The following is a 27,119-nucleotide window of genomic DNA, read 5'->3' on the forward strand; positions in this document are numbered from 1 at the left end:
ATATTTTTCGACAAGCGACGAATTCTTAAAACCCATTGTATAAAACGTTTTCACATAAATTGAAATACCTGTGAATAAACTAGACATAACAAATAAATATAAATCTTAATACTACCGTTATAAAACTACTCATCTGATTCAAAACGTAAAGATATATCAGTCATCTCTTATTAACATATTTATACATAACAAACAAGAGAGAAACAAAATATCAATATAATAAAAAAAATTCCCGCTAGTACCAAATAGAGCCTCGTCAATGGCAACCGGTGCTGGGCATTGAAAAAATCTCGGATGACCTTTGTCGATAGAATTTAAATAGTTATTGCTTAACAAGGAAAACAGAGTCAGAAGGTTAGTGGATTTCTTACCAAATAGTCGACCAGATTCTTATTCGACATATTAACTACCGAGTGTACTCTAAAAGTACGTTTGTTAAACAAAAATTATTTTTATCTAATCTACTAATTCAAATCTGATTTACTAATTCTTAATAGTCTTTTTTCTGCTGTATAATTTTACGACGGCGTATTCAAAAATATATATTCAAGTTAAATATTATATAAGTAAAAAGAGAACGTTAAATATACGAATAAAGCTACGTTGCGCGTTGTAGTGAACTAAAGCGGCTTAAAACACAGAAATGTGACTTTTAATGATTCTTCCTATGGCTACAGTTTGGCGGTCGAGCCGATTGGAACTTACCGTTTATTATGGCCGACTTGTGGATACTATTAATTAGATTTCGATATTGAAAACTAGAACTATAAGGTGGTAAAATTTGAGCGGTTCAAAGTAGAAGAAATGCTGTCGATTATTCGGAAAATATAAAAGGATCGTGAAAAAGTACGATTTTGTTTTTCAAATTTTCGACCAGACGGGAATTCATATTACTTATTCTGAAAAGAACGCATTCAATTTCTTAACATACCCCGGAATATATGAAAATCAATTTAATGACTTTAATTAATTTTAAAATATACATATAATAATACAAACAATCCGCGTCTCTCATGGCTATAGAGCTTTCTTCATATTGTTAGCTAAATCTCCTTTACTGAATTTATTCATTTGATTTTGTTCTGTGCCGCTTCTTCCCATCTTTCTATACCAATCTTTATTATATCTGCCTTCACTCCTATCTGTTCCTTTGGTATTTCATTCTACTTTTCCTCCGTTCTCTTGATCTTTTTTGGTCGGTTTTATAATAATCATTCGTGAAACGTGCCCCAGTCATCTAACTCCATTGTACCCTTATTGCATTGGTAGTTAATGGTAGATCAGAAACGGTCATTATTTCTTTATTTGTTTTTCTTCAAACCCCTTCATTAGATGCAAAGAAAGACTTCTAGTTTATTTGCTTTTTTAATAATATCCTATTTCGCAGCAGCAGAGCACTGCTTTTCGCTGATTTTAATAATTTTTTGGAACAATGCTTTTATATCTCCTGCTGCCGTTTCAAATCTTTTCACCACCTCTTCAATTTCTATATTTTTATTGTAATTGTTACCTCTAGATAATCAATGGGGTACCTCCTCAAAACTGTATTGTGTGGGTCACTCTGTGACATAGAAAGCTCATGATATTATGCACAAGCTTTTAATCTACTGTTACCTTTCTTGTAGTTTTCTTCAAAATCATGCGCACTAATTTGATTATCTCCATTGGGACTCCAAAGTATTGCATTGCTTCATACAACTTTGGTGTGCATGGTTCTCTCATTTCTGCTCTTTTTTAAATCATTTAAATATTTTTCATAAAGTTGTTTTCTCGACATCTTAGATTAATTTCTTGTTTGACACACACATGTAGAATTAAAACTTTGCGAGATGATAAAGTGGCGCTATGATGAAATCTTTACTGGAGCTGGTCTATAAAATTATCCCAAGTGGAATTATTGTAGTAATTCCAAAAAAGTTTCAGGATCTTTTGAATTGTAGTTTACTCTGTGCTTATGGCGTGCTTTACACGTGATATTTTACCGCTCGACCACAAGAAAATAACAGACGTTGCTTTCGACGTTCGTAAATCCCCGTGTAAACAACAGCGGTGATTTACGTGTTAATCAGTTTTTCTTTGTTGGTTAAGTTAATGCTTGAAGACTTTTTCTTCTGCTCTTCCTATTTATATTTATTAAAATCAGTACACTGCATTTAAACTCTATTCATTACCATGGCGTGGAGTGGCGTGAAGGTTGGTTGAACACTGCGGTAAAAAAGTTTCTACGAGCTAAAGTAGAAAGTGAGAAAGGTATGAAGAGCAAGCACGAAGAGGATGTGGATAATGAAGTTGATGATCAGGTCAAGCATATATATGAACGAATGCAAACAAATCAAGGATTTGATATAAAGAGTATCGACCCTTTGTATTTTCTACGACTCTTTTCTTTCCTAACAAGGTATAGAAGATTTTTATAGCTATCTAGTAGTCAAGTCAAGTCGCGATCAATCCGTTCACAAAACTGTGAAGTATGGCCGTAGCGAAAACAAAAATTGACTCATATATATATCTGCTCTTATAAAACGGTGTGAAAACATGGAAAAGCTTGAGTAAAGACTATGAGGAAGTTTGGTAATATTTATAATGAACTATTTATAATTACTGTCAATAATTGTTCTTTCACCGAGTCTGACATAAGCGACTGTTGTTAATTTTTTGTTACTTATTACAATTTGAAAATTTGTGATTCCTCTACATTTCAGTTTATCTGAGGACAAAGTTTAAATATGAAAATGAAATTTTTTTGTGCTAAAGAAGAAGGAATCGATAACTTTCAAATCATAATAATCATTATTATTCAAATCGTTTATTGTATTCGTCACCAGAGTAACTTTAGTTGCAGTCAATTTCTTGACAATAAAAAAGATTCTAGACTCGTCTTGGTACGGAGTAAAGCTACTTGTCCTTTACGGATATAGGGAAAAATGTTTTAATAGGTAACTTGGTTGATTTGTGTGGATATGGATTTGCAAGAAATATTTAACACTTTTTTGCATTCATGAATGAAATATAGTTTTACTTATACCGTCCAACAAAGAACTTATATTATTCGTATTCAATACAACATTCGACCCATATTGTCTAAATGCATTTGTATTCTCCATTGATAAGTACGTAATTATTATTTAATTGAATACACTATTGAGTTTCGTATTTTATTTCTATATTTATCAATTAGTAATTTTGTTATTAAAATTGTTAACGTAGTTGATAAGCAAACAAAATAAACAGGTTATAAACGCACGTATCGACGAGTATTGTATCTGACCAACTGACATTCACGGTCAGACCAACTGATAAATGTCAAGAAGTTATTATTACGTCACAGTTCGATTGCTGAAATTGATCGTAATCACTTTTAAATCCACATCGAAGGTATGCTACTTTGAAATAGAAAAGCGCCTTGATAAAAAAAAGATTGTTATGTACATACCCAAAAAGTGAACTGGTTTCAAAATGTGATATCTCTAACAATTGTATTTGGTGTGACCAGAAATGACCTTATTAGATAAAATAAATGGTTAAGGTAGATTTTCGTATGTTTTTGGCACATTATCACACATTTTAAACAGTTTTTGGACCTAGTAGTAATATAGTACTTCAAGTTGTAATTTCGTGTGAATTGAGTATTCAATTCCACCATCAAGCTGAAAGCATATTAGTTTTTGGAACTCTGCGGACACTTTCGTCCACATTCGAGATAGTTTACTCAAAAAGCAATTGATTTTTATTGATTGGGTATTGAAAATTTGCACATTAGAATGCAAAATGTTGTTGCCACGAGTGTAGCATCATCTGTATGGAATTTAAGAAAGCGACATTACTTTCGCGTTTCTCCTTGTATTACCTATATTCTCTCTCCAATTCTAACAGTGGTCTAGTTTTTAAAAAACTTGTCGATATTACCGAAGTACGTTTGTTTATAAATTACAGAGCTAGTATCTAGTAATAGCAAAGATGGCAACTGGTGAACAGTTGCAAAGATCTAATTTGTAATTACTGTACAACGTGCGGTAGGTTGTGATTCTCTAAGAGATAATAACACCCTTAGGTGGTATCACTTCGAATACATATCGGCTTGGATAGCTAATCGCAAATCTATCGACTGTGTGAATGATTTGGACGAAATGTTCACAACTACGTGCTTACCGTTAATAGCTGTAACACCAGCCAAGTTTTCTACTGAAATGTTAGACGATAAAAATTTTATCGATCATGTTGTCAGTTATGAATCGATTCTTTACATTTGTGGACAACAGTTAAAATGTGCGGATTGGGGCTAAGAAACGCCTCACGAGTTGGTCTAGCTGAATCTCCTAAAATGTTTTCATAGCACATACCGATGGAAGGTTTATGGGCTTTTCTTTTTGGATGAAGCAACTGCTACTGATACTTCTCACCTAGGTACTAGATTTTCCAGTTAGATGATGGGCGACATCTTTGGCCGATTGCTGGATTAGTCGCAAAAGTGCTAATGACAGAGTTTGCTTTGCACGACCTACACCAGATCTAACGCCACGTGATTACTAAAATTTGTCAAAGTTTGAGAAGAACTCGGTTTGATGTGTGCCGCGTGACTAATGGTGCTCACACTGGATGGGGTAATAGTTTTGGTACAAGAGCATTTAAAAATAATAAAATATCAAAATGGCTTTGTAACTAAAAATTTTTTATTTTCTTGACATTAGTTATACAAGTTCTTTTCTATGTCAGCTGCATTGAAATGTCTTATAAATTGGAAGTAATAAAAGTATTTAAAATTTGGTTGGACAGATCCCTAAGCCTGATATAGTTCGCATTTTTTAAAACTAAAATATTTTCCACACAAACATTTATCGTCTTATAGCCGAATTTGAAGAAGTGTATAACCAAGAATTTCAACTCAAGAAAGAGCAGAAAGACTAGTAAATAGAGCAAAAGACAGAGACGGGAGTTTTGTAAGAAATTTTCCACGTGAATACCATACTTCAAAGAGAACCGTAAGGCGAAATTTAGCAAGAAATGGTCAAATATATCGAAAGTGCCCTAAATATATCCTAAATCAATTAGCAAAGATGCAAAGTTGTTGGCATCAACGAAGGTGAATACATTTTGGGAATGAGAGAGTCAATGTTATGGACAATGAAAAATACCAATTCGGCAATCTAAGGAGAAATGGTTTTTTTATTTGGACAATATAGGAGAGTACCCTAACAATGTAAAATGTGAAGAAAAAGTAAAATTCGCTAATAATTGGCTACTTAAAAATAATATACCTTTTGTATCAAAATTTACCTCAGACCCGTGCAATTAAGATTTTTTGGCATTTTATGTCGCAACGTGTATGATGGAGGGTGGCAAATGAGGAACAATTACGGTGTAAAATTTTTAGAAAAATACACGAAATAATTAATATACTCATGACAAAAATATACGGTCAAATATTCCGCACCAAAATTATTGGGACATACGTTATCATTTATAACTGTAAGTTTATTGTAATGAATATTACAAAGCGTTGAAACCCAGATATTCATTTGATATAAGTTTAATAAGCCACGTGTCTATTTAATTCCTAGCAAATGAAATTTTGAATACTTAAAATCGAATAATCGTCTTGAATAATATTATCGTCGACATTACACAAGGTAGTACCCGTTGACCGCAGTGTTCTTTAGGCGTAGTAACCTTGCTTGTTTTCCAAACGGCCTCGTCAGGACCTTCTTTCAAGGATCTCTTCAATAATTTATCTCTCACTTTAGCGATTGATCGATCGTTGTTACCGAGAAAGTACCTACTCATTTTCAGAGGCCAATAATTGTAGCACGGTATCTAAAGTTCTCTAAATCAAGTACTTCCTCAATGGTAATTTATAAACTGATAATTATCGATAGATAATTAATATGTTAAATTCTATATCAATATAGATATATATGGGAGCGGTTGTTAATAAATTTAACATCAAAACAAAATTTTGATAATTCAAATATATTAATTAAATTTCCGGAATGCAAACTTGAAAGGTATATTATAATTTTATATAATAAACCTAGTTTAAATGTGCAAAAAGGAGAAAAACATAATTTTCTATTATTGTTTTCACATCTACTGATATGCATTATTTAGTTCGTAATATATCCGCATATTCATAAATGAAAAATTAATGATTTTTTATATCAAAATATTGTCTTCATTGATTATAAAATATTATATAAGTGACCACCACTAGAATTAAGAACAATAAGGAACCCAGAGAACTCTTATCCAGAACTTCCAGTTTTCCAGTGTATTTTGTTTTTGAGAGTCTCATGCTTCATTAAATCCCACAAAAAGAAGTCTAGAACGGTTAAATCGGGCAATGTTGCCGTCCAGAGCTAAGAGATAAGCCGATCCAGAAATGCAATTCACAAAACTTCTGTTGTAGCTCGTGTTCAATCATGTTAAAACGATACTCTCGATGCCCAATTTACCAATTTCAGGTATGAGAAAGTCGTTTAGCACTTCTCTGTAGCGCATGCCGTCATAGTAGTCGTTTGTCAAAAAAATAAACTAGTGGTAGAGGTGGGAAAGAACCTAATCGTTCATTACAATAAAAACTTGTTTTCCTCATGGTCCAAAGTACTAGATTTCGGTGGTCAACGGCTAGCAGCTGATCTGATATAAATTCTCTGTAAAGATTGTTGCACAATTTCGTGGCGCGTTGATTGGTCGATACTTCTTTAGCCACGGATAAAATATTTTTATTATAATAGCTGCTCCAGAGTCATCGAGACCTAATATCATATTTAGACTATCTGTTAAATGTCGTACTATTTGACCAATTAGTGTCGGACGACTCGGAAATCTACGTTTAAATTGCAACACCACTGATGAAATATGGACTAGTGAATAAGGTCTTATTGACGTATATTTTGTATCTGTTCAATCCAGAAATGTGTATGCAGATCTGGAATTTTCTGCCATTTGGAAAAATTAAAGTATATTCCGATAGAATTGAAACATAGTTATTTTTTATGTAGACGTAGATCTTTAAATTTGTAGCGACACTTTCATTCAAAAGATCATTAAGATTGAATACTTTGTAATTAATAGAAGTTAGTTAAAATGCGAATTTTCAATTAAAAGAAAGATTCTATTGGCACTAGGATTTAACATTTTTCATATCCATGATCACATTTTATGTTTATAATTTGTTGATGAGTTTAAATTAAAAATAGAAATAATTCACGACATGTAAAATATTTCTTTCTTAATTTTGGAATAATAATTTGTTATATTTATTTATATTGCTCTGTTAGAAGTATTATAATAACGATGTGATTTACAATTCTTGTAGATTTATACGAGAAATGATAGGGAAGTTCGAGGATATTGTATTGCTTACGTCATTGCTTTCGATAAACATTTTAATATGGCACTGAAAGAAGTCACAGAAAAATGGGTTAGGCGAAAGAAGCAGAAAACACCAGCGTTTGGTAAGAAAATTTTAATATTCATCTGTTTTGAGAAAAAATAATATGGGAAACAAAATAGGAATAATAACAAATATTACCACAAACCAAACATTTTTGATTATATCTCATTTTGTTACCGTGAATATCTTTATTATTATTATTTATTTATATTGAAAATTGTGATAAAAATTTGAAAAGTAATATTTACAATATATTTTAGACAGTGTGGAACCGATCAAAAAAACGAAATTCCAAAGACAATTCCGACCTCCTGAAATAAAAGTAACTCCCCATGAAACTGACAAAAAATTAGAAAATTGCTCTAGGTACGTCAGCCAACTGATGATGCGAGGAGAACATGTAGTATTAATAAACATAATAGATGATAGAAATGATGTAAAAAAGGTAATGGAAGGTGTCGAAAATAAACCTAGTGCAAAGAAAGAGAAATTTTTTGATATTTTTAAAAAGATGCAAGCTAAACTTGATATTGATCCCTAGAAGTAGGAGGATATTCTTTATTGTGAACTATTCAGCGCCGCAACGTGACTTTATATGATAATTTTTTTGTACCACGTCTAAGATTTTGGTAATATATGGTTGTTATTTTATATAAGTTATTATAAATTATTGAATCTGTTATATCTCTTATATTTTTTTAATAAATAACAACATTTTCTTGTTGTTTATTCAATTCAAGTCAACTTTTGGAAAAACTATAGTTCATCAAAACGTTAGTGCAATGGCTTCTAAATGGACTTTGTAAACAAACAAACGGTCTAGTTGTGTGGCATTTTTCAGCTCCTGTAGAGGCATCTATAGCCACCAATATAATTTATATAATATTAACAAAGATCTGCAACGAGACTCTTTAAATATGATAGCGTTTGATATCATTTTAATTATTGTTTTGAATAACCTCGAACCTTATATTTTTTGAGAATCCTTCTTGAAACTCTTTAAAATATTTCTCCACACAAAAAACGACTTGAGTTGATACCCAGAAGAAAAAGAGATCGACTGATGTTATTTTGCCAATGCCATACGCTTTCGTAGCTCTCTCGCTGAGACTTCGTGGCTCTCAGTTTAGTATAAAAGTGTGAAATAAGGTCCGGACTAGAATCATTTGGAGTCCTAAGATAAAACCTCTAACGTGGGTCTGGGGGTGTTGCAATACTCCTAGAAAAGTGAGGTACCTCCCCCAGACACTTTTTGAAAATTAAATGCGTTAAAACGCGTTTTTGGAACTTATAAAGAAGAAGAATTTGAGGTACGTATATATACGAATACATATTATGGTTTTCGATTTTTGAGAACTTGTTGAAATAAGGAATTCACAGTATTTTTAGGATACCAAACAATAAAAAAAATTAGCAGAACTGCGTATGAGTACAAAGGGATTTTAAATGCAATATTTTATTCAAAGTACATTTTTCAAAATTGTTTGTGTAATAAAAATGATAACTAACCGACGAATAGTTTTTAATATTATAATAGAAAAGAAGGGATTAACAGAGATGATTCGGCGTTTCACTTCCGTATCCCTAATATCTTCTTTGTAAGCAACTCTTCATAAGAACCGAAAAAAGCACTTGTGCAACATTGTCTATTTTCAGATCAGTACATGTCAGTATTTGGTTGGGTTTCAATAGTCTTCTGCGTCACTGCATTTGTCTCCGTAGTTCTCAGTGTACTCTGTTGTTATGAAGTTGCAGTATTGTTGTGCAAAATGTCGCAGCTCCATCAACAACTAATTTCTTTCCATTTTAGACAGTTTAGAAATATTGTGGAGGGTTTCTATTGGCAATGTTCCGAGTTTCAAGATAGAGTCAAACTTTTTGGCATCCAACCAAAAGCAATCTTTGTAAAAGTCTTTGTTTGCGCAAAATTTTTATTCGATTCTCATCCTCGCACAGTCTAAAACATCAAAATGTATAATTTTGTGATGTTGAATAGTTGAATAGAGAGTCAGTTCCATCTTTTGATTTTTCACCAATCATCAATTATTTTGTTGCTCTTTTTATCTAAAGGTCCAGCTCTAACTCAACATCGATGTTATCTTCGTCTAGCTTGACATTAACTGCGCTTGCATAGGTTCTGGAACAGTTCCAAGCTAAAGCATAGCTAACAGAATAAAAGAGATAAAGAAGTTCTCAAGTTTGACCATTGACTTATCAGGTTTATAGCGGTGAATCAAGATTTGCTGTCAAAACTTCTATTGGAGATTGTAAACTATTGATTAAGTTTGGACACTACACTGTTCCCAATTACTTACCCAACATTGTAGCAGAGTTTTTCACGATGCTTATTTATTATAATTTCCGCTGTAATTCATTGAAGAATTTTTGATACTCTCATTGCAGTGCAATTATTGGTGGTGCATTTCAAGTTGACCTATTAGAATATGCACGAAATTTAGGTTACGATGTATAAAGATGAATATCAAAGAATTAAATTCAAATATATAGTGAATTCATCAATAATTTGTATAAACATATCTATAAAAATAATTTAAAAAGCTACATGATCAAAATATGTGCATTTAAATAATTTATATGAAAAATTTTGTGCTGTAGCCAAAGTTCAACTCAAAATCACATTCAAGGCTTCAATTATTTAAAACAGAAATAAAATAAATGGCTCCAAACTACTACTATGACACATCAAAATCGTTATATTTGTTTGATGAATAATAATTTATCACATAAGGCAGAGATGCATTATAAAATGTTTTTATGAACACATCGAAAAAACTTTCTCAAGATGTTGAATCTAATAGTTCTTTTTCAATTTTACCAATATATTCGAAATAATTACATGAAAGAATAAAAGAATCTATATTTTTAAGTACCAGTAGAGGAAAAAATAAGAGCTGTTGAACTAGATTGTTTTAAATGAATCGTTGTCTTGATGCTTTCGTAGATAACCCAAAGATAATGGGAGTTATAATTTGAAAATAACATAATTTCCCTAAAACATCCCTTCATATTTAGGTAAAACTGTACAAATTTTTCAGCACTTGGTAATTCCAACAATTCAAAGATTGCATACCTTATACCATGCGTACACTTTGAAACAAATCAAGTTCGTATGTACGACACTACTCAATCTGTTGGTTGGAGTGAGGAAGAGAATTAGGAAAGGTGAATATCCTAGTCTTAAAGCAACTCTGGTTATCTGCCTAAGACAGTGTAGAGGGCAAAAAGTGTCTTAACAGAAACTTGTTGGAAGAAAAAGCAAGAGAATTCGCGTTTACTCAAAGCATCAACAACTTTGCGTCAATTGAGGAATGCGAATGGAAAATGTCGCGAGAAAAACATATTGCAGTGAGATTAGCACTTTGATTTGCATCATAATTAAACCGTGCTATTTCAAAGGATTAACATCGTTTTCCACTGATTATCGGGCTAATAAAAAAGCTACGGAGCTTTTTAATGATTATCGTGGAGATGAAACGGCAAAAACAGAAAATTCTTAGACAATTTTACTGACCACAACAATCCTACCGAATAATACTTCCATAATTTTAAGGCGTTCTATGACAAATAAATTGTTGGCTAGTTTAAGAATCTCTGGACACTCATCTAACTGTAAATAATATGATCCTGGTGGCTATATAACTGGTTGACAAAGTATGAAGAGTTGTGATATCAGCAACGATTCTCAACTGCTAAAAAAATACGTTTTTGTTAAAGAAGATTGAGAAAATCACATACGGAAGATGAATAAAAGCAATAACACAATTGGTGATATGCAGCGTGTGAGTTTTTATGTCTTTATTCAGGTGGATGAAGATGTTGCTTTCTTGGTAAAGGTGTCAATGAAGGTAGCGAGAACCGCATTCGACACATTACAATGTTTCTGTCTACACAACAACTGAAGAAACGGCATTTCAGGCACTATGTTATTGATCAGTTTTAGCAATATAGGTACTCAATTTACCTTCAGTCTTTGAAGACGATAACTTGGTTATCGAAACGCGCGTCAGACAGTATTTGGGAGTGGTGGTGTAAACAGTGTATTCAGTATTATTCCTCTTGAAAATTTCGAACATGTGATATTTCAAACTCTAGATAATTCGTACTATTCTCAAAGTCCCTTGAGCTTAGAATTAATGAAGGTCGACTGTAGCTGATTGTAGGAAGAAAAAGTAAAACACTCACCGGAGGTGACACGACTAGTCAATATAAAAAAAAATTTGACAATCATACAATAATCAGCGTAATTGGAAAATATATAGAGGTAAGGTTGTTTTTTATGAGTGAAAATACCCACGCATCAATTCTTGATTGAAGATAAGACTGAAGATAAATAGTATGGAGTGCGATAAATAGGGAATCCGTGTATTGTTACGAAAATGATGGAAACACGATAAATGAGCGAATGAAACAGCGTGTGTAATACTGTTTTATTAGTGGAGAATTGCCGCTCAAAGATCGTTTGCGTTAAGGACGTCCCTCTGTGTGGGATATTGAGGTTACAAGGGAAGCAGAACAAAATAAGCTGGTACCAGCACTCGCCGATCATCGGACTCCCTTGAACATTCTAAAGATAGTATATATCGCCATTTGGAATCATTAGGTAAGATCTATAAAAGTTGTCGAAAATTGCTACAAGAATGAACCGATATTCAAGCAAAACGTCGAGTAGAACTGCGTATGCAGCTCGTATTATTAGAAGCATCATTACTTGCATTGCAAAATTGATTCATCTAAACAACCGTAACATGAAAAATCGATGGTCAAAGAAAGAACAATTACCAGAACCCGTTGCAACGAGAGGTGGATGTGAGCGGAAAGTCTTGTTGTGTGGCAAGTAATTATAAGGGTGCAGTCTACTTCGAACTCCCGGTCGAGGTATATAGTGAATAATTGATGCGAATGTATCAGGTTTTATCGGACACACATAAGACAGTCCTAAACCACATAATGCGAAAGTTACGCGGAATAAGATTGAATAATCCAAAGAAGATGTTGAAAATGCAATGCGACAATTTTTAGCATATACCTAAGCCAACGTTTCAAAGAGCTTGCTGAACGTTGGGTTTGAACCATAGAGTACGATGGGTCGTCGAACTTCAAAGATTGAAGTTTTCTTTTTGTATGATTTTATATCTCTCTTTTACTAATAGATAGAGAATTTTTATGCCGAATTGTAGACGGTAGAAAAAGTACAATTTTTTTTGGATCAGGCATTTAACAAGTAGAAACGAGCTGCTTTTGAACATTACAGTTAGTCCGACCCTGTCTGGTGCATTAATGAACTAGAATAAAAGCATCACAGATATTTTCGAGAATGCCCTGACATTTTCGTAACTGCATTTTCTACCTATGTGTTTTTAAAAATAAAACTTTCATTTTGTTATGACAATTTTATTTAACTTGTGAACTTGTTTATTATCATAACAAACAAAAAGGTATTTGTTAAATGTTCGTAATCTCTATTCAACACTTTAATCTACGATGGAAAATAATTTATGTTATCATTTATTTATACCTTTTTATTTTTATACCTATATTAATTGACTGAATAACAAAAACACAGTGGTGGCATTTAAAATAGAAATTTAACATGTCACTTTTAATACAAGGAAATGGATCCTCAAATGAAAATTCTGAGCAAGTTCCTAAATTTTTAATCGAATAATCAAAATAGATTTGTCAAGATATTATGACAAATGAATAAGAAATATTTTCTTTAATTCGATAATATGAGAAATAAACATTTAGGTAGACTAAAATCAAAAACAATTAATATTATATATCAAGTACCTTCTAATGATTGAGACATTGTCTACATAGGGCAGACATCTCAGCATTCAGAAAATAGACTCAAAGGTCATTAATACGATGAAAAAATAAATCTGTAGTAACGAACCGCAAAGGTCGAATCGTCAAATTTTATCTGTCTTTATAAAATAAAAAAACTACTTTCGAATCAGAAGAGACCTAAAATCAAGACGATTTAGAAACATTCAAGTCTATATACTAGCGATGCTCTTTCTTCTCAAAGAAGATGTTTATATATATGCAATAACGTCCTCGTCTCATAATAATCTAATAGTCTTTTGATATGTCGATAGCCTCTTCTAATAATCTTTTTTTAAGATATCGCTGGTTGTCGCCAAGACCATCGTTAGTCAAACTGGGCCACGTATGAATTCAGTTGCCCAAAATTTTAGGGTCGTAAAATATGATGTAGATCAGGGGTGGACAAAAGTCGACCCGTGGGCCGGATCTGTTTGTTTTACTTAGTTTATCAGAAAAATCCGGCATGCAATTTTTTTAATCTTTAATGCGATTCTGTTGAAATCGACAATATTAGTGTGCGTAGTGAATAATAAAATTTACAAACAATAGAGAGATTTCGTGACATATTTTACTTGACAGACATTGTTCCCATATACACCCAAGTAAGATAATTTTTTATTAGTATTATATATTATAGTTGATAATATGATACTTATAGTGGTTTTGTCAAAAAACTTGTTGGGTAGAGAAAAAATTTCACTAAAACATTTTGAAAATTTCATTTTGGCCCATGCTTAAAAGTATTTGCGTACCACTGGTATAGAGTCTTTGGACGTAGTGTTTATAATTCTTCCAATATCAATTGCAGATTATAAAAACCCTTGCCGACAATTTTGTTTGATCTACCATAAGCGTAGATACCTTATTTTATAAATTTATTATCTTATGCGAGAAAGTATTCGTTAAAAGGCAATCGAATCATTATTAATTGGACGACATTATATGACGTTATTAAGACAGGTGCACTTAATTGTAGTCCTACTTGGAACTTAGAAAAAAATCATTTTTAGACATTGTTAACTTGCTACAACTGAATATTAAATTATAAAACGTAAATAGAAGAGTAAAATGTACCTGCCTGTAAGGAAGTTTGGTTTAAACAGGGTACTAGACCGGAACTGAGCCCTTGTTGTACCCCATTCATTTATTAGAACTTTGGTAGTCTTTTATCTGACGCAAATAATCTTGTCGCCATCGAACTATCCTTAACGATTCGGTTATTGCCTTCCGTTCATTCATTTTTTTGTCTTTAAAACCCCATGCTGACAAATTTTAACGCAACGTTTCTAAACTGGTATAATTGTCTTCTGGATAATTTGCTAACAATTCCTACATTACTTCTAATATCGCAACCCTGTTCTCCTCATATAAACTATAAATTGTCCTACGTTTAAAATCTTGAGTAGCAGCAACCCCTTTCGTGACTACTCGATAAATGGAAAATTCATTTACTCTAGTTAAGTCAAAAATTCTTATTATGATTGAATTATCAGATTGCTGAATATTCTCCTTTTTTAAACATTTGAATATATTTAAAATAACATGCTGTGTTCTAAAGAACGCCATAATTCTATTTATTTAAAGAAATTTTTGAATTGAATAAATCTCACCGAGCCACGTCACTGCTTATCGCAGACTCTCTAGCCTTCCGACAGCTTCGGCCAATAGTGCATTTGCATTTATGTTTACGATTCGATGTTTTCATTGGGAAACGATGGAGATGATGAGCCTACGTGAACTGACGGTTTGTTAGATGCTTACCGAATTTTATAGGGGGAGTAAGCATTATTTTTTTCCGTGCGTGTTTATGAAATATTGATTGTTCCTTGCATATCTGTCTTCTGCAATTGATATTGGAAGAAATATAACTTCTCTTGCATTTGCGTAGGCCTATTTAAAAAAAATTTCATTCACAATTCACAACGACTCATATTGTAAACAGAAACTAAGCTATCAAAATAGATGAAATTTATTGACCCACGCGTAAATATATTTCGCAACTTATATAAAAACATACAAACTAACAATAAGTTGAATAAAGTTTGGTAATAACACAAATTCTACATCAATAATTGATTTTTGTTCATTGTTGGTCGTTTCTGATCCCGGATTTCGTCCTCGTGTATTGGTGTACGATTACAATAAACAGAATAATAAAATTGAAAATGTGATTGATTGGACCAGTGTTCTTGAAATTTAATTTTACTGCCAATATTATACAATCGCAACTCGTACTGGTTTCTGATTGGCTGCGTATTGTAATTAAAACATGAATCATCGGATGTTAATGTATAAAGGTTTGAAGTATGGCCACAATTTCTTAACGTATTGAAGTTATACGAGTATTTTGGGGAAAGTTTAGGAATTAAAAAAATATAATAATAATAATAATAATAATAGTGCGTGATATATAATTGTAGATATTCGATTTAAAGTCACGATCTGACCTATGGTTTTAATGAACTTCGTCTACTTCATTTTCCAATGTTCGATTTGACCACGTACAATATGAATTTGTTAATAAATATCCAATTCTGAGAAATATATCTAAATATATGCGAATGTACAATATTTTTCAATGTTTCATTTTTTTATTTTACATTTTATATTCGATGAGAGCGATGTCATATTTTCTAGATAAAAGTTGTTTTGGATAATCCGCACAAAAAAGTAATAAAAATCAAAAGTTCTTGTTGATCTGGTTTTAAATTTGGAATATCTACCGAAAATTTAACGGCACGTTCGGAAACTGTGATCTAAAACTCGATCTGGGTTAGTTAGTTGATCTACCTGACCTCAGATCATATTTTCCGAAAAGCCCTACTTATGCTCATTGTGTTCTTTGTAGCCAGAGGAGGGTGGTTCACAAGCGCTGCAGTGCTGAAGAACTCTCAAATAAATTAATTGTATTAATATTTGGATGAACTCCTCGCGGACATGATTAAAGTGATACTTTGGATACTCGAGGCATATTTCTGGGATTTATAATTGCTCCTATAAGTGAGTCACGAATCATACCTTAATTAGTGGACATTTTCTGAACAACAAAATACAAAAATGTCGCGCTGCATTGAGCAAACAATATTTAAGTTTGTTAATGTTTAAAATGCAAAGCAAGCTGCATATTTCGAGTGCATTAAAGTATTCTGAAAGATCTCTCTTCTAATATTCCATTTGAAGCCCAAAAATTCTCTTGTACTTATCCATTTTCTGACCCAGAAGCGTTTCGATTTCTCGGATCTATCTTCTCCAATCTCTTCTCAAATAATATTTATTCTATTTTCCATAGCTTTATTTAATTTCATACGACGTCTCTACCTGTACATTTTGATATTACTATTTGTTTGCTTGAACGAAAAATGATTAGTGGATAATGGCTACTAAATCACTTGCTACATAACTAAATTACTAGCCTAGTCTGGATCAGGTATGAGTTGTTCAAGACATTTTTAAGAATTGAAACATTACGAATTATCTTTAAATATAATAAAATTAATAAACCTTGGTAAAGACTTCACTAATGCTCGATTATTCATATTTTTTTTTGTTTTGCAACCGTTATAACAATACATAAATTCAGTAAGGAGCCGATGAAATCAATGGATATTTGACAAAAATTTCCACAAGGCAAGTTTTTTTATTCTCAACACCTAAAATTTTTTGTCATCGCATACTGTCACTATATTGCCATCAAAATTTTGTAATGAGACTACAAATCTTCAATTATCATTATGTGATTATGTGTTATCATTAACATCATTTAGTCAAAGTTCTATTTCCAAATATATAATAATAAATAAATTAAAATCAATTATTTTTAATCGATGTCGCTTACTTCAAACCCACATATAATAGAGTGTTTTACTGTTCTGATAGATTAAAAGAAACCCTACAACTTTATACTAAAGGCCATCAATATAAATACCACCTAAAAAATCCGTTCTAAAATCATGTGACGATTGCAAGGTTATTATCTCGCTTGAATCGTTGAAGGTTGCATAAGTTATTAAATAGACATTTGTAAAATAAAAATTTTAATTTATGATTTTCGCAAAACAAATCTTTTTTTATTTGTTTAACACATACACTTGAAAAGAATTTATTCGATCAAATTTATTTACTTCTAAATTACATCAAAGTAACAGAGAGATGTCTATTGATGTCTCTCCATATATATTGACGTATTTGATGTCTATCCACGTTATGGTACCTAGTAGAGAAAGGTCGGTCTATGTATATAACAATATAGAGTCGCGAAGAAGGTGAAGTCCAATTGCAGTAATTTTGTGATAAATAGAGCGGACGAGTTGGAAAAAACAGAGATGTTTGGAAACCTAACCGACGTCTGTTTATAATCATCGTATTGTTCTCGTTATTCAAATATAATTGTCTTCTATTTAATCTCGAGAAAGGGAAACATAACTTAAACAATATTGTCTACAGTTTGAAATAAAAATCTCAAATTTATCAGCCAGAATAGGTTCTGAAGAGCAAATAGGCTTACATCTATAAATAAAGAAAGTTGTCGACCAAGAGCTAAACTAAGTGAATATGTCAAGATAGGCTAGTTGTGCAATCTTTCGGTTTCTAACTGAGCTAATTTGTTAGTTATCATTCGATGCCCCAGGACCAAACTGAGAACTTTACTCACCTTTAATCAAGTTTATTTATTCAATTCTTGTAATTTGTCATTAAAAAGAATGTAATTATATTAAACAGAATAACTATAATAAATAATTAGAATAATAATAACGATTTTTTTATTACTTACCTCAAACAAATTGCCGACGTTTCCTTTCGAGTTACAGCTTTACGATAATTGAAGCCTCTAGCCGAATAAGTGGATTAGTTACATTTTTTCTATTTCTTTTTATTCTGGAATATGAATAATTATAAACCTACCACTAGCCAAACCAAAATAATTAATACTTCATATCTAAAAAGGTGATTTTATAGATTGATTCTGGAATATATTTGTTGGAACAAGAATGTATGTAAGTGCAAAGCTGGGACCGGAGATAATTTCGAATAGGATTACATGTGATTCTAACAGTCTAACAGATGTTCAAAGTGTGAGAATAAGGATACATGTAGCAATAACAAACAAGGTAACAAAATTTGACCTTTTCTAGGTTTCTGCGTTTCCTTTTTCTCATTTTAGCTCGTTTTGGTTATTTAGTTTAATTCAAATAGTAGCAGTTACCCTTTTTTCTCTCTAAATAATGTCCGGAGTGAAAAAACGAGATCCTGGTCAACAATATTCAAGAAAACGAAAGATAGTTCTACCATCAAGGGCTATTCCTTCCGTAGTAGGTGAATTTTATGTAATAAATATTCTACAGTATTGCCTTCTTAATATTTGTCTATATAATTATTTGCTATCAAGTGGGTCACAGTTACCATGTGACCGAGACTTCGCCCTTATTGAGAAAAGTAAAAAAACAGCAATCGTATATGTGCCTTCACAATGGAAGGAAGTAATAGCTGGTTCAAGGCTAAATAAGCCATTTCAAATGTTCGAGATGGAACAGAGCGACTTCAAAAATTTTCATACATTCGAAGAGAACCTAATCAAGAAAGGAAAGGCAAATTTTTAAATCACCAAGGTCATGTGGATTAGGCAGAGTATTAAGGACTCTAGATCAATTTCAGGTCGGTCTAGTCATAATATTTTGAAAGCATTTGAAAGTTCTTTGGTTTTCAGTTTCCATATCTCTACCCTTTCCTTCAGCTGCTGATCTCCCTAGATTATATCATGCTCCATTACCCATAACAAAAGAAAAAAAAGAAAATCTAATGTATATGTGTGAGTTCATTCCAGTTGAATACAAAGCTTCCTATGAAAACATAGTTTGTTGATTAGGGATTTAATACATTTTGTGTATACCAAACATTTTTTCAAATAAATTTGCCGTACTTTTACTTTTACATAGAAATGCATTTTTTTAGCCTCCTTTTATTCACTTGGAGTATGGGTGACCCCTATTCGGCTAGATGCTTCAATTAGTGTCTTGTTTAGCAATATTAGAAGCGACCTTTGACAGCAGCTCATAATACTGTGATCTTGAACAATATAACTGGAAATTATCAAATAAGGTAAAAATTTCTCCATTTTCTGGTCTACCTTGAATTTATTTATTCAGTCAAAAACTTGGATTTCGGATAATAAGTAATAACAACCTTTTTCTGTGTTGAGTATTGAAATCGTCATCGGACCTTTCTTCATCATTCATATTTCCTTTTTGAACTCTACATACATAGCAACTGATTGTAATTGACTCAATTATTGGTAGACACCCAACTTATTTCTAGCTTAGCTCCCGTAAATTAAGTTTGGTTCGCTTAGATTAGCTGGGATATACCTTAGCTCTTGGTCGATATCCCGCTTAATATTGTTACCGAAAAGTATCCAATAGTATAAAATTTATACTGAACACACTGTTTACAATACCACTACACCAACACTCACAATTATAAAGGCAAGGTTGTTTACCTTTTATCTCTGAAGATGAAAATTTGGTTATCGAAACGCGTGTCAGAAAGTATAATTCGGAGTGTTGGTGGTGGTAACGTAAACGGTGTCTTCAGAATTAATATCACCAACGGTTTGATTTGATAAGCGAGTCGGATACAATGTATAAATTTATGAAAAAATTACAGTGGCACTCCAAAAACATCTTATTCAACTAAGTGACCTTCTTCAAATGTCTAACCAGTCAAGTATAACCATGAATATGAAATGAAGCGACTATTTAATAGTATTCTAAATTATAGATTGTAACGGCGCCAAATTTGCGTAACCTTGAGTTTTTGCTATTTTGTAGTTTTTAAATAGAATATTTACAAGCGAGTTTAATGCTCGAATAATATTTAACTGCAATCTATAAGTAGGTATATTTTATTGTTTGCCTCATTAAAACTATAGTATTTTTTATTCCCAAAAATATTACATATTATGATGCAATTATAAAAAGAAAAAATATAACAACGGGTAAATTTTAAATTTTTCGCTTCTTAACTGAAAATACAACTTGTCCATTGATCACAAACTTCTTTCCGGATGCCGTTCAAGTGTCCGAATGGACAAAAATATTGAAAAAATTCGAGATCGTCGAATGACAAATTATAAACTGTCAGTAATTGGTTATCTTGGAGCTCTATTAAGAGAATTTATCGCAAGAATTGGGAGCAAAAAGGTTTGCTGCGAGGTTTGTTCCTAGAGTTCTGACTGACAATCAGAAAGAAGATTGACTTCAAAGATGTCGTGTTTTGAAAGAGAAAAAAATTTGTTTCTATGGTTCATCGACAAATGCAGGAAATTGATTATAATAGACTTATAACGTAGACAATTGTCAGTTATTTCAATTAAGTGATTACAGGTAGTTTGAAACAATTATTCTTAGATATTCTATAAAGACTCCACGAGGATTGTATCAAAAGCATCCGTCATAGTAAAAAAACAAGACATTTTTCTCCAAAATCATTTGCATAGTTTTCTTTTAAGTCTATATATTGTTACCTTTTTACTTGAAACAGTAATTCTCTCTGGGGGCCAGATATGGTGAATACGGTGGATGATCAACCAATTCGAAGTACAATGCCTGAATTTTAGCTATAGCAATAACCGAAATGCAGGAAGGTACGTAGTGCTGTACTAGAACTTTATTTGTCTTCAAATGCGGTCGCGTTTGTACATTTTCCTCTTTTACCTAACAAGCAACTCACTGTCTTTACTGTTTTTTCAATTCAGCCGTGTCAAGAAGGTCTGAGAAATCCTCATTCGAATGCACTTTTGGTCCAAAGTGAGCAAACATGATACTTAATGAGCAAATAGCTTAATACATTATTTTTCAGTAATTTTGTGGCGAATGCGTACTTTTGATATGCCTATAGCCTTTTATATATCTCTAACCTTAATCCGATGGTCCTAAAGTACTATTTGGCAAACTAAATGAAGGTATATAGACTCCTTACACAGTATTCAACTCGTACTTCATTCGCATAGGTTTGTTACTCAATTTTTTGTATTTTCCGCAAAATATTGACAACGACTCACTTATACGATAATCAAACATTTATTAGTACTGACACCTTTAGGGTGAAGTCGTAAACTTTCCAAACATAAACATCAGTCTTCTCATGTCAACTTTTCACAATTTCTGATATTGTGGTAAGTGGTTTTTGTTTTTAAGTGTTAATACCTGTTTTGACAATGGTTGCTCAAGATTTGCTTATTCGATGTTTGTTGTTTATTCTGATACGAACTTTAGTGGATCCCAAGAATGGAAACTGAGAGTGATTTTATTGTTTACATTTGAATAGTTTTCTGAAACATAATGAGGAAGGGACACCCACCCGTATCATCCGACGTTATAAGGAGACTGAATCATACGAGCGCAGCCTAGGACTAGGACACCTTAGATTGTCGTTTCGTGGTCAAAGAAGGCACCAAAAATCGAGGTAGCTATCGTGTAGAAAGATTAGCATTCACTCGGGACTACCGATATTGGACAAATGAGCGGGGTCATAATTTATTTTTGCGCGAATTTCGTGATGGAAGGAAAAGAATGCGTAGATATCGAAAACAACGTTATCATCAAGCACATTTCACTGGAACTGTGTTATATGTTGAAGAATAAATAGTGGTTTGGAGTGGCGTATTGCTGCACGCCTATGAGTCGTTGATTTCTTGTTTCTTTTCCCCTTGGACCCGCAAAGTTCTACATTGAAAATATGAATCACACTATACATATAAAAGAAAATAAAAAATATGTATATCCTTGTTCTCTTTACTAATAATATTCTTTCTTCTTATAACCATTCTACATAAAACGCAACTCATTGCCAAACTACTAGTAAAAATTAGTCAAACAAACATTACAAGTCCACATATTCTATTTCAAAATGCAATAAATTTTATGGGATCACCCTTCGCAAATAAAATATACAGTTAAAAGTCATTGGTTTCATATTTATTAGTAAGTGTTAATATTTAGAGTAGATTCAACTTGAAATTTATAGTAAACATTTGCATTAGAGTGTGAGATTTTGATAAACAAGACAAGGACGATATTCAGTCAATGGCATAAAGTACGTGCCAATTGCGTTTTTCTTTTGTGAGTTAACTTCCGCGTGTTTACCTAAGTTTAGAAGGTAAAAACACTCACCGGTATAAGTTGATATTAGAGTGGCTTACCCATATTTTTTATCGACAGGTTTAAAAAAATTGAGGATATTCATTTACCAAAATAAATGTGGGGATATACACTACAAAGGCATCATTTTTATGAATATATCTAATGAAATATAGAAAACATAATTCACCATAGCTATGAATAAAGCGTCAAAGGAGAAATTAAAAAATTCACAACTAATAAACGAGTGAGACGAATCTGCAAAAGAATTTATTCTATTACCGGACCAGGTAAAAAGAAAATGTGAATAAAAGCAATTTATGGAACAGCGGAGATCAAATCCTTGTATGCGTGTAATCCTAATTATAAAAAATAGGAACAAAATTATGATATATGGATAGAAATTCAATAAGAGGAAAATAGATTATGAATTTTATGAAGTATAAAACTTCATATATTTAGGAAAAATGATTAACAGTAAGTACTTTCATTAAGTATCTTCATTGCTTTTTCTGTTGCAGCGAAAAGAATGATCAACCATTCTATTCCGTATTATTTTTTTCTTTTTATTTTTATAATTCTATGATTGTGATTTCCCTATCTGTTTAACAAAGTTTGTTATTCATTTATTCAAAAATTATTCTACTTCTAGATAATCAACATTCCATATCTCTACAATTTATTTTTTTAACCTGACTTTTTATATTCTCTTTTCTCATCTTACTCATTTATCATTACGTCAACATTCAGATTGATTACTTAATACAAATTTCGTTGAATTTTTTTGTATATTTTCGTTCTAATCGCTAACGAAAACTTACAAACGATCAAAGGGAATTTGTATAAAGATCTGAAAATGAATTTTGACGTAGTTATAAATGAGAATAGTAAGACGAGAGAGGAGAATGAAAAAAGGATTAAGAAAATAGATAGGATAGACAATTTATGAAGCAATGAATACAAACTTTGCTAGAAACAGAGAAATCGCAATCAAAAAATATAAAAGAAATAAAGGAAATAATAATATGACATTAGTTAGAAGATCACTATACGACTAACCAACACAACTAACACGACTAACGACACTAACCAAATATTTCAACGGAATCTTTAGGACCGTTTAAGCTCTTTTTAGTAGGTCATCTGACTCCTGCTTTTCACAATAATCAAAGAGTTCGTAATCGATCCCATAGAAGGCATTTAACTTATTGATGCTCAAATGATTAGTTATTCCTTCTGTTTTATATCTCTTCTGGTACACCAATTTTCTCTTACCTTTTGAATTGTTGTTGCTTTAACACAGCATGATTCTTTATTAATTATGATATGGAATTTGCTAGAATGATTCCATTGTTGTAAATTGCCATACATTATGTCTCGTAATTACTTTACTTTCAATTTTGTTTGCTTTGCTTGACCTTTTCAATTCATTATCACTCGGTTAGCATATGAAATTGTGAAATTTATTACTCATTTTTTTTCTATAGGTTGTAGTACTCGGGAAATACGTGCCTTGGTAGCTAATTCCTCAGGTCTGGACTTCTCCAAAGAAATGAATCCCAATAAATTCAAGTTCTGGGCGTCTGCTGGCGAATTCGGTATGTATGAGCCACGTCTGTCTATCGAACTGCTCTCTTCTGTATTGAGTTGAGCATCTTCAGGATACGCTTAGAAGCCGAGCTCCAAATGTACGAGCAGTATTCTAAAGATGGACGAATCTGGGCCTTGCAGGCCTATAGCTTCCAACTTCAACACCCAACAAGCGAATTAACGGTGACGGTGATATTTGCTGCATTGAACTCAATTAGATTGCTTTCATCCCATTTCAGAATGTTTTCAAGATCGGTATTAATGGTGGTGATATGAATGTATCTATGGATTTGGGTAATAGCGTGCTATATAAGCATATTATTTCTCTTTTCCAAATATGTGTAAAATTCTTTAGAACTGAGAAGCTTCTGAAACTGATAGATATCTATGTAGTGGAATGTGAAGTGATGCGTGAATTTGTTCCATGGGAACCTTATGGTATATTCTGCACGTACTTCGCGTGATTCTTTCATTTTTTCAATTTTCAATAGTTTTCAGCATAACGTTCATTAAATATTAGTTGATATTCGAATAATTCATATTGTCAAAACTTGATATTTATTATTGACGAATTTGAGTCACATATTCGTGTTTTTAACTTCCGTTACTACTGACTTCCATTCCATGATAATGTTCTTTTGAAGGTATATGTCAAATTACACCCAATAGCACATTACTGGTCCTTGAATATCAGTCGTTGGTCTGGGATGAGCGAAAGTATTTGGTCTTGGAGTTACAGCTGATATTTTCTGCCGCGATTTCGCGTTATCTTGGTCTTCTTTTTGCTTGGGTCTACTCCGCGTTAACGCCGATATTCCCAGTCGTTCGCCAATCACTGAATCCGAATTTCATCAGTTGAGAATAACAAAGCAACTAATACTAGTTTCTAAAGAATTACATACAAATTTAACTACAGCAACGAAATAAACAGACTAATTACTAAAAGTGAATCTTCAAAAATTGTAAAACTGTTTTTAAAACATCTCAGTTTCCTAGATAATGACAAATCTAATAAACAGGCATCGTAAACTGATCAAAAAGCCGTGGAAATTCTAGGTAAACGTTAAGTGAAATGCAAATCTTGAGCGCTCTAATCTCATCCTCAAGAATATTCGTAATTTTTATTCACTCAACTTATTATCAATTGCCTATCTTTTGAAATTGCCTTATTCTGAAATTGATTCCTAGTTTTATTTCCTAATTAAATATCCAAGTATACAACACTGTAAATTTTTTATTTGACAATATCTTAGACATTTTTAATTCGTTCATGATATGGGTACCGCAAGGTTAAATCTGAAGGCCAATTCCATTGTTTATGAGTGATACAAGTCCATTTTACTTTGTATAATTTAGACATTAGCATGTTTTCAGGTTTGTATTATTTATCATTTTCATATTATATTCGACGATATATGACAATAAAAAAGGAAACTAAAATTTCAAGAAGAAAGTAGTAATTAATTTAGATCTAAAATGATATCACAATATGACAATTGTTCAAAAGGGAATTGTAGTAAAGAAATTTTTAGAGCTAAGTATAGCACCTATATGTATGAGTGGCTATGAAATATATTGAGTGTTTTTTTAAGTGGCAAAATATATCACCTCGTTTTATATTTTCTAGATTTCATACAAATTTAAAGGAATCTCTTTGGTACTAATTGTGATCTTCTAAGTAAAAATTGATAAAGTACATAATCTTTTCACAAAAAATTGTTCCCCAATTCAAGATTCTACATATTTATATATAGTAAATTTTCTTTTACATACATTTCTTGCATATTTCATATTCAGTATAAGGCGTCGAGACTTTCCGTTGCCGCGCCGGCCGTCGTTCTGTCCACAACGTGCAAATGAATACGAGTTCTAGTGTATGTGTTTGTAATCTAGCATGAACTTCTTCATAGAACCTCAATATCTCAATACGAATTTCAAGCATAAACGTAATTTCATAAAATTGATATTAGTGTTAGCCAATGACAGAATTTGTTTCCTTTTTCTTCGTATCAAGTCTCCTTGTCGCTGGCGATCAGTATGTCAAAAAACCCTCTCTAACTTGAGCTAGTCTAAATAACTGCTTCTCTTATCCCAGTCCATTCTCTAATATTCTTCAACCAAGACGCTTGTTTCCTTCCAATCCCTCTACGACCAAATAAGCTATTTGTTTCCAGACTTACGAAAAGAAATGTAAAGTGAATCGATATTAGTGATTGCCAGTGTCGGAAAAGTAAATACCTATCTGCCTATTAGCACTAATGAGGAGCTGGAAGTGACATTTAAAGGAGAGTATAAAAAATTTTTTCTGCAGGTAGAAATACCGGAAAAATATCCTGTGGGGAATTGTCCAAATGCTTCTGATCGCGGTTGCTTCGTCATATCTTGTCGAAGAAAGTTTTAATGCCCTTATAAACTTAATAACAAAAAAGCAGATTGAATATCACAGAACTTGGGAGATATGCGGTTATTCCTTACAAAGCTCCAGTCAAATATTGATAATTTGCTTCCAATCCATCAAGTACTTCCCTTTTATTAGAATTATATTTCTTTGTAATTGCCATTACGTTATAAGTGTTTAATTTTGATTATATTACGACCATTATAACAATAATAATTATTAATGTTATAATTTATATATTTGAATGAGTACATTCAAGAATATATATCATATTTCTTTTTTACTACTCCAAATGGGACGTTTTCTAAACAAAATTTTTGAGAATTGATTGGTTCTTGTGCTGTGAGTCACTGTAGATTTCAAAAAAGTAAAGTTGAATGTAGTCACTTTTTTGATTGACCAACTTTTCTTTTTTGATATCCACTCACAGCACAATCAATTGAAGTTTAATTGAAAATTTGTTTAGTTGATTCTATTATCAAATAATTAACCATAGCAAGCAATCAATTCTAGCCTTTTTTTAGAAAATTCTTCCTTGAAACTTATCCACAACACAAGTTTCTATAAATAGAACTAGAGGTTTGGAAATTTGTAGTAATGTAGCTGCAGGATTCAGCAAAATTTTGAAAGTGGTCTATGAAACAAAAAGTTTGGGAACCTACGATTAAAAGTATTAACGCAGTTCTTATAATTTAATCCTTTCTATTTTAAATATAAATATCTTCTCTTGATTCTTGTGATTTAAATAATCACT

At 32.0% G+C, this 27,119-nt stretch overlaps 2 protein-coding genes across 3 annotated transcripts in view; one reads left to right on the top strand and one right to left on the bottom strand.

Moving 5' to 3' along the window:
* The window catches only part of LOC130899642 (U7 snRNA-associated Sm-like protein LSm11), a 28,353-nt gene extending 20,242 nt beyond the window's left edge, over positions 1-8,111 (top strand). Inside the window, exons 3-4 of the mRNA XM_057809718.1 lie at positions 7,316-7,454; positions 7,654-8,111. Of these exons, the coding sequence (XP_057665701.1) occupies positions 7,316-7,454; positions 7,654-7,934 (420 nt within the window). The 3' untranslated portion in view covers positions 7,935-8,111. The remainder of the gene's footprint in view (positions 1-7,315; positions 7,455-7,653) is intronic.
* The window catches only part of LOC130899640 (ecdysone-induced protein 74EF), a 293,099-nt gene that overhangs the window by 251,352 nt on the left and 14,628 nt on the right, over positions 1-27,119 (bottom strand). The gene's annotated exons all lie outside the window — the stretch shown is intronic.

This window comes from Diorhabda carinulata, chromosome 11, assembly GCF_026250575.1.
Source record: "Diorhabda carinulata isolate Delta chromosome 11, icDioCari1.1, whole genome shotgun sequence".
Lineage (NCBI taxonomy): Eukaryota > Metazoa > Arthropoda > Insecta > Coleoptera > Chrysomelidae > Diorhabda > Diorhabda carinulata.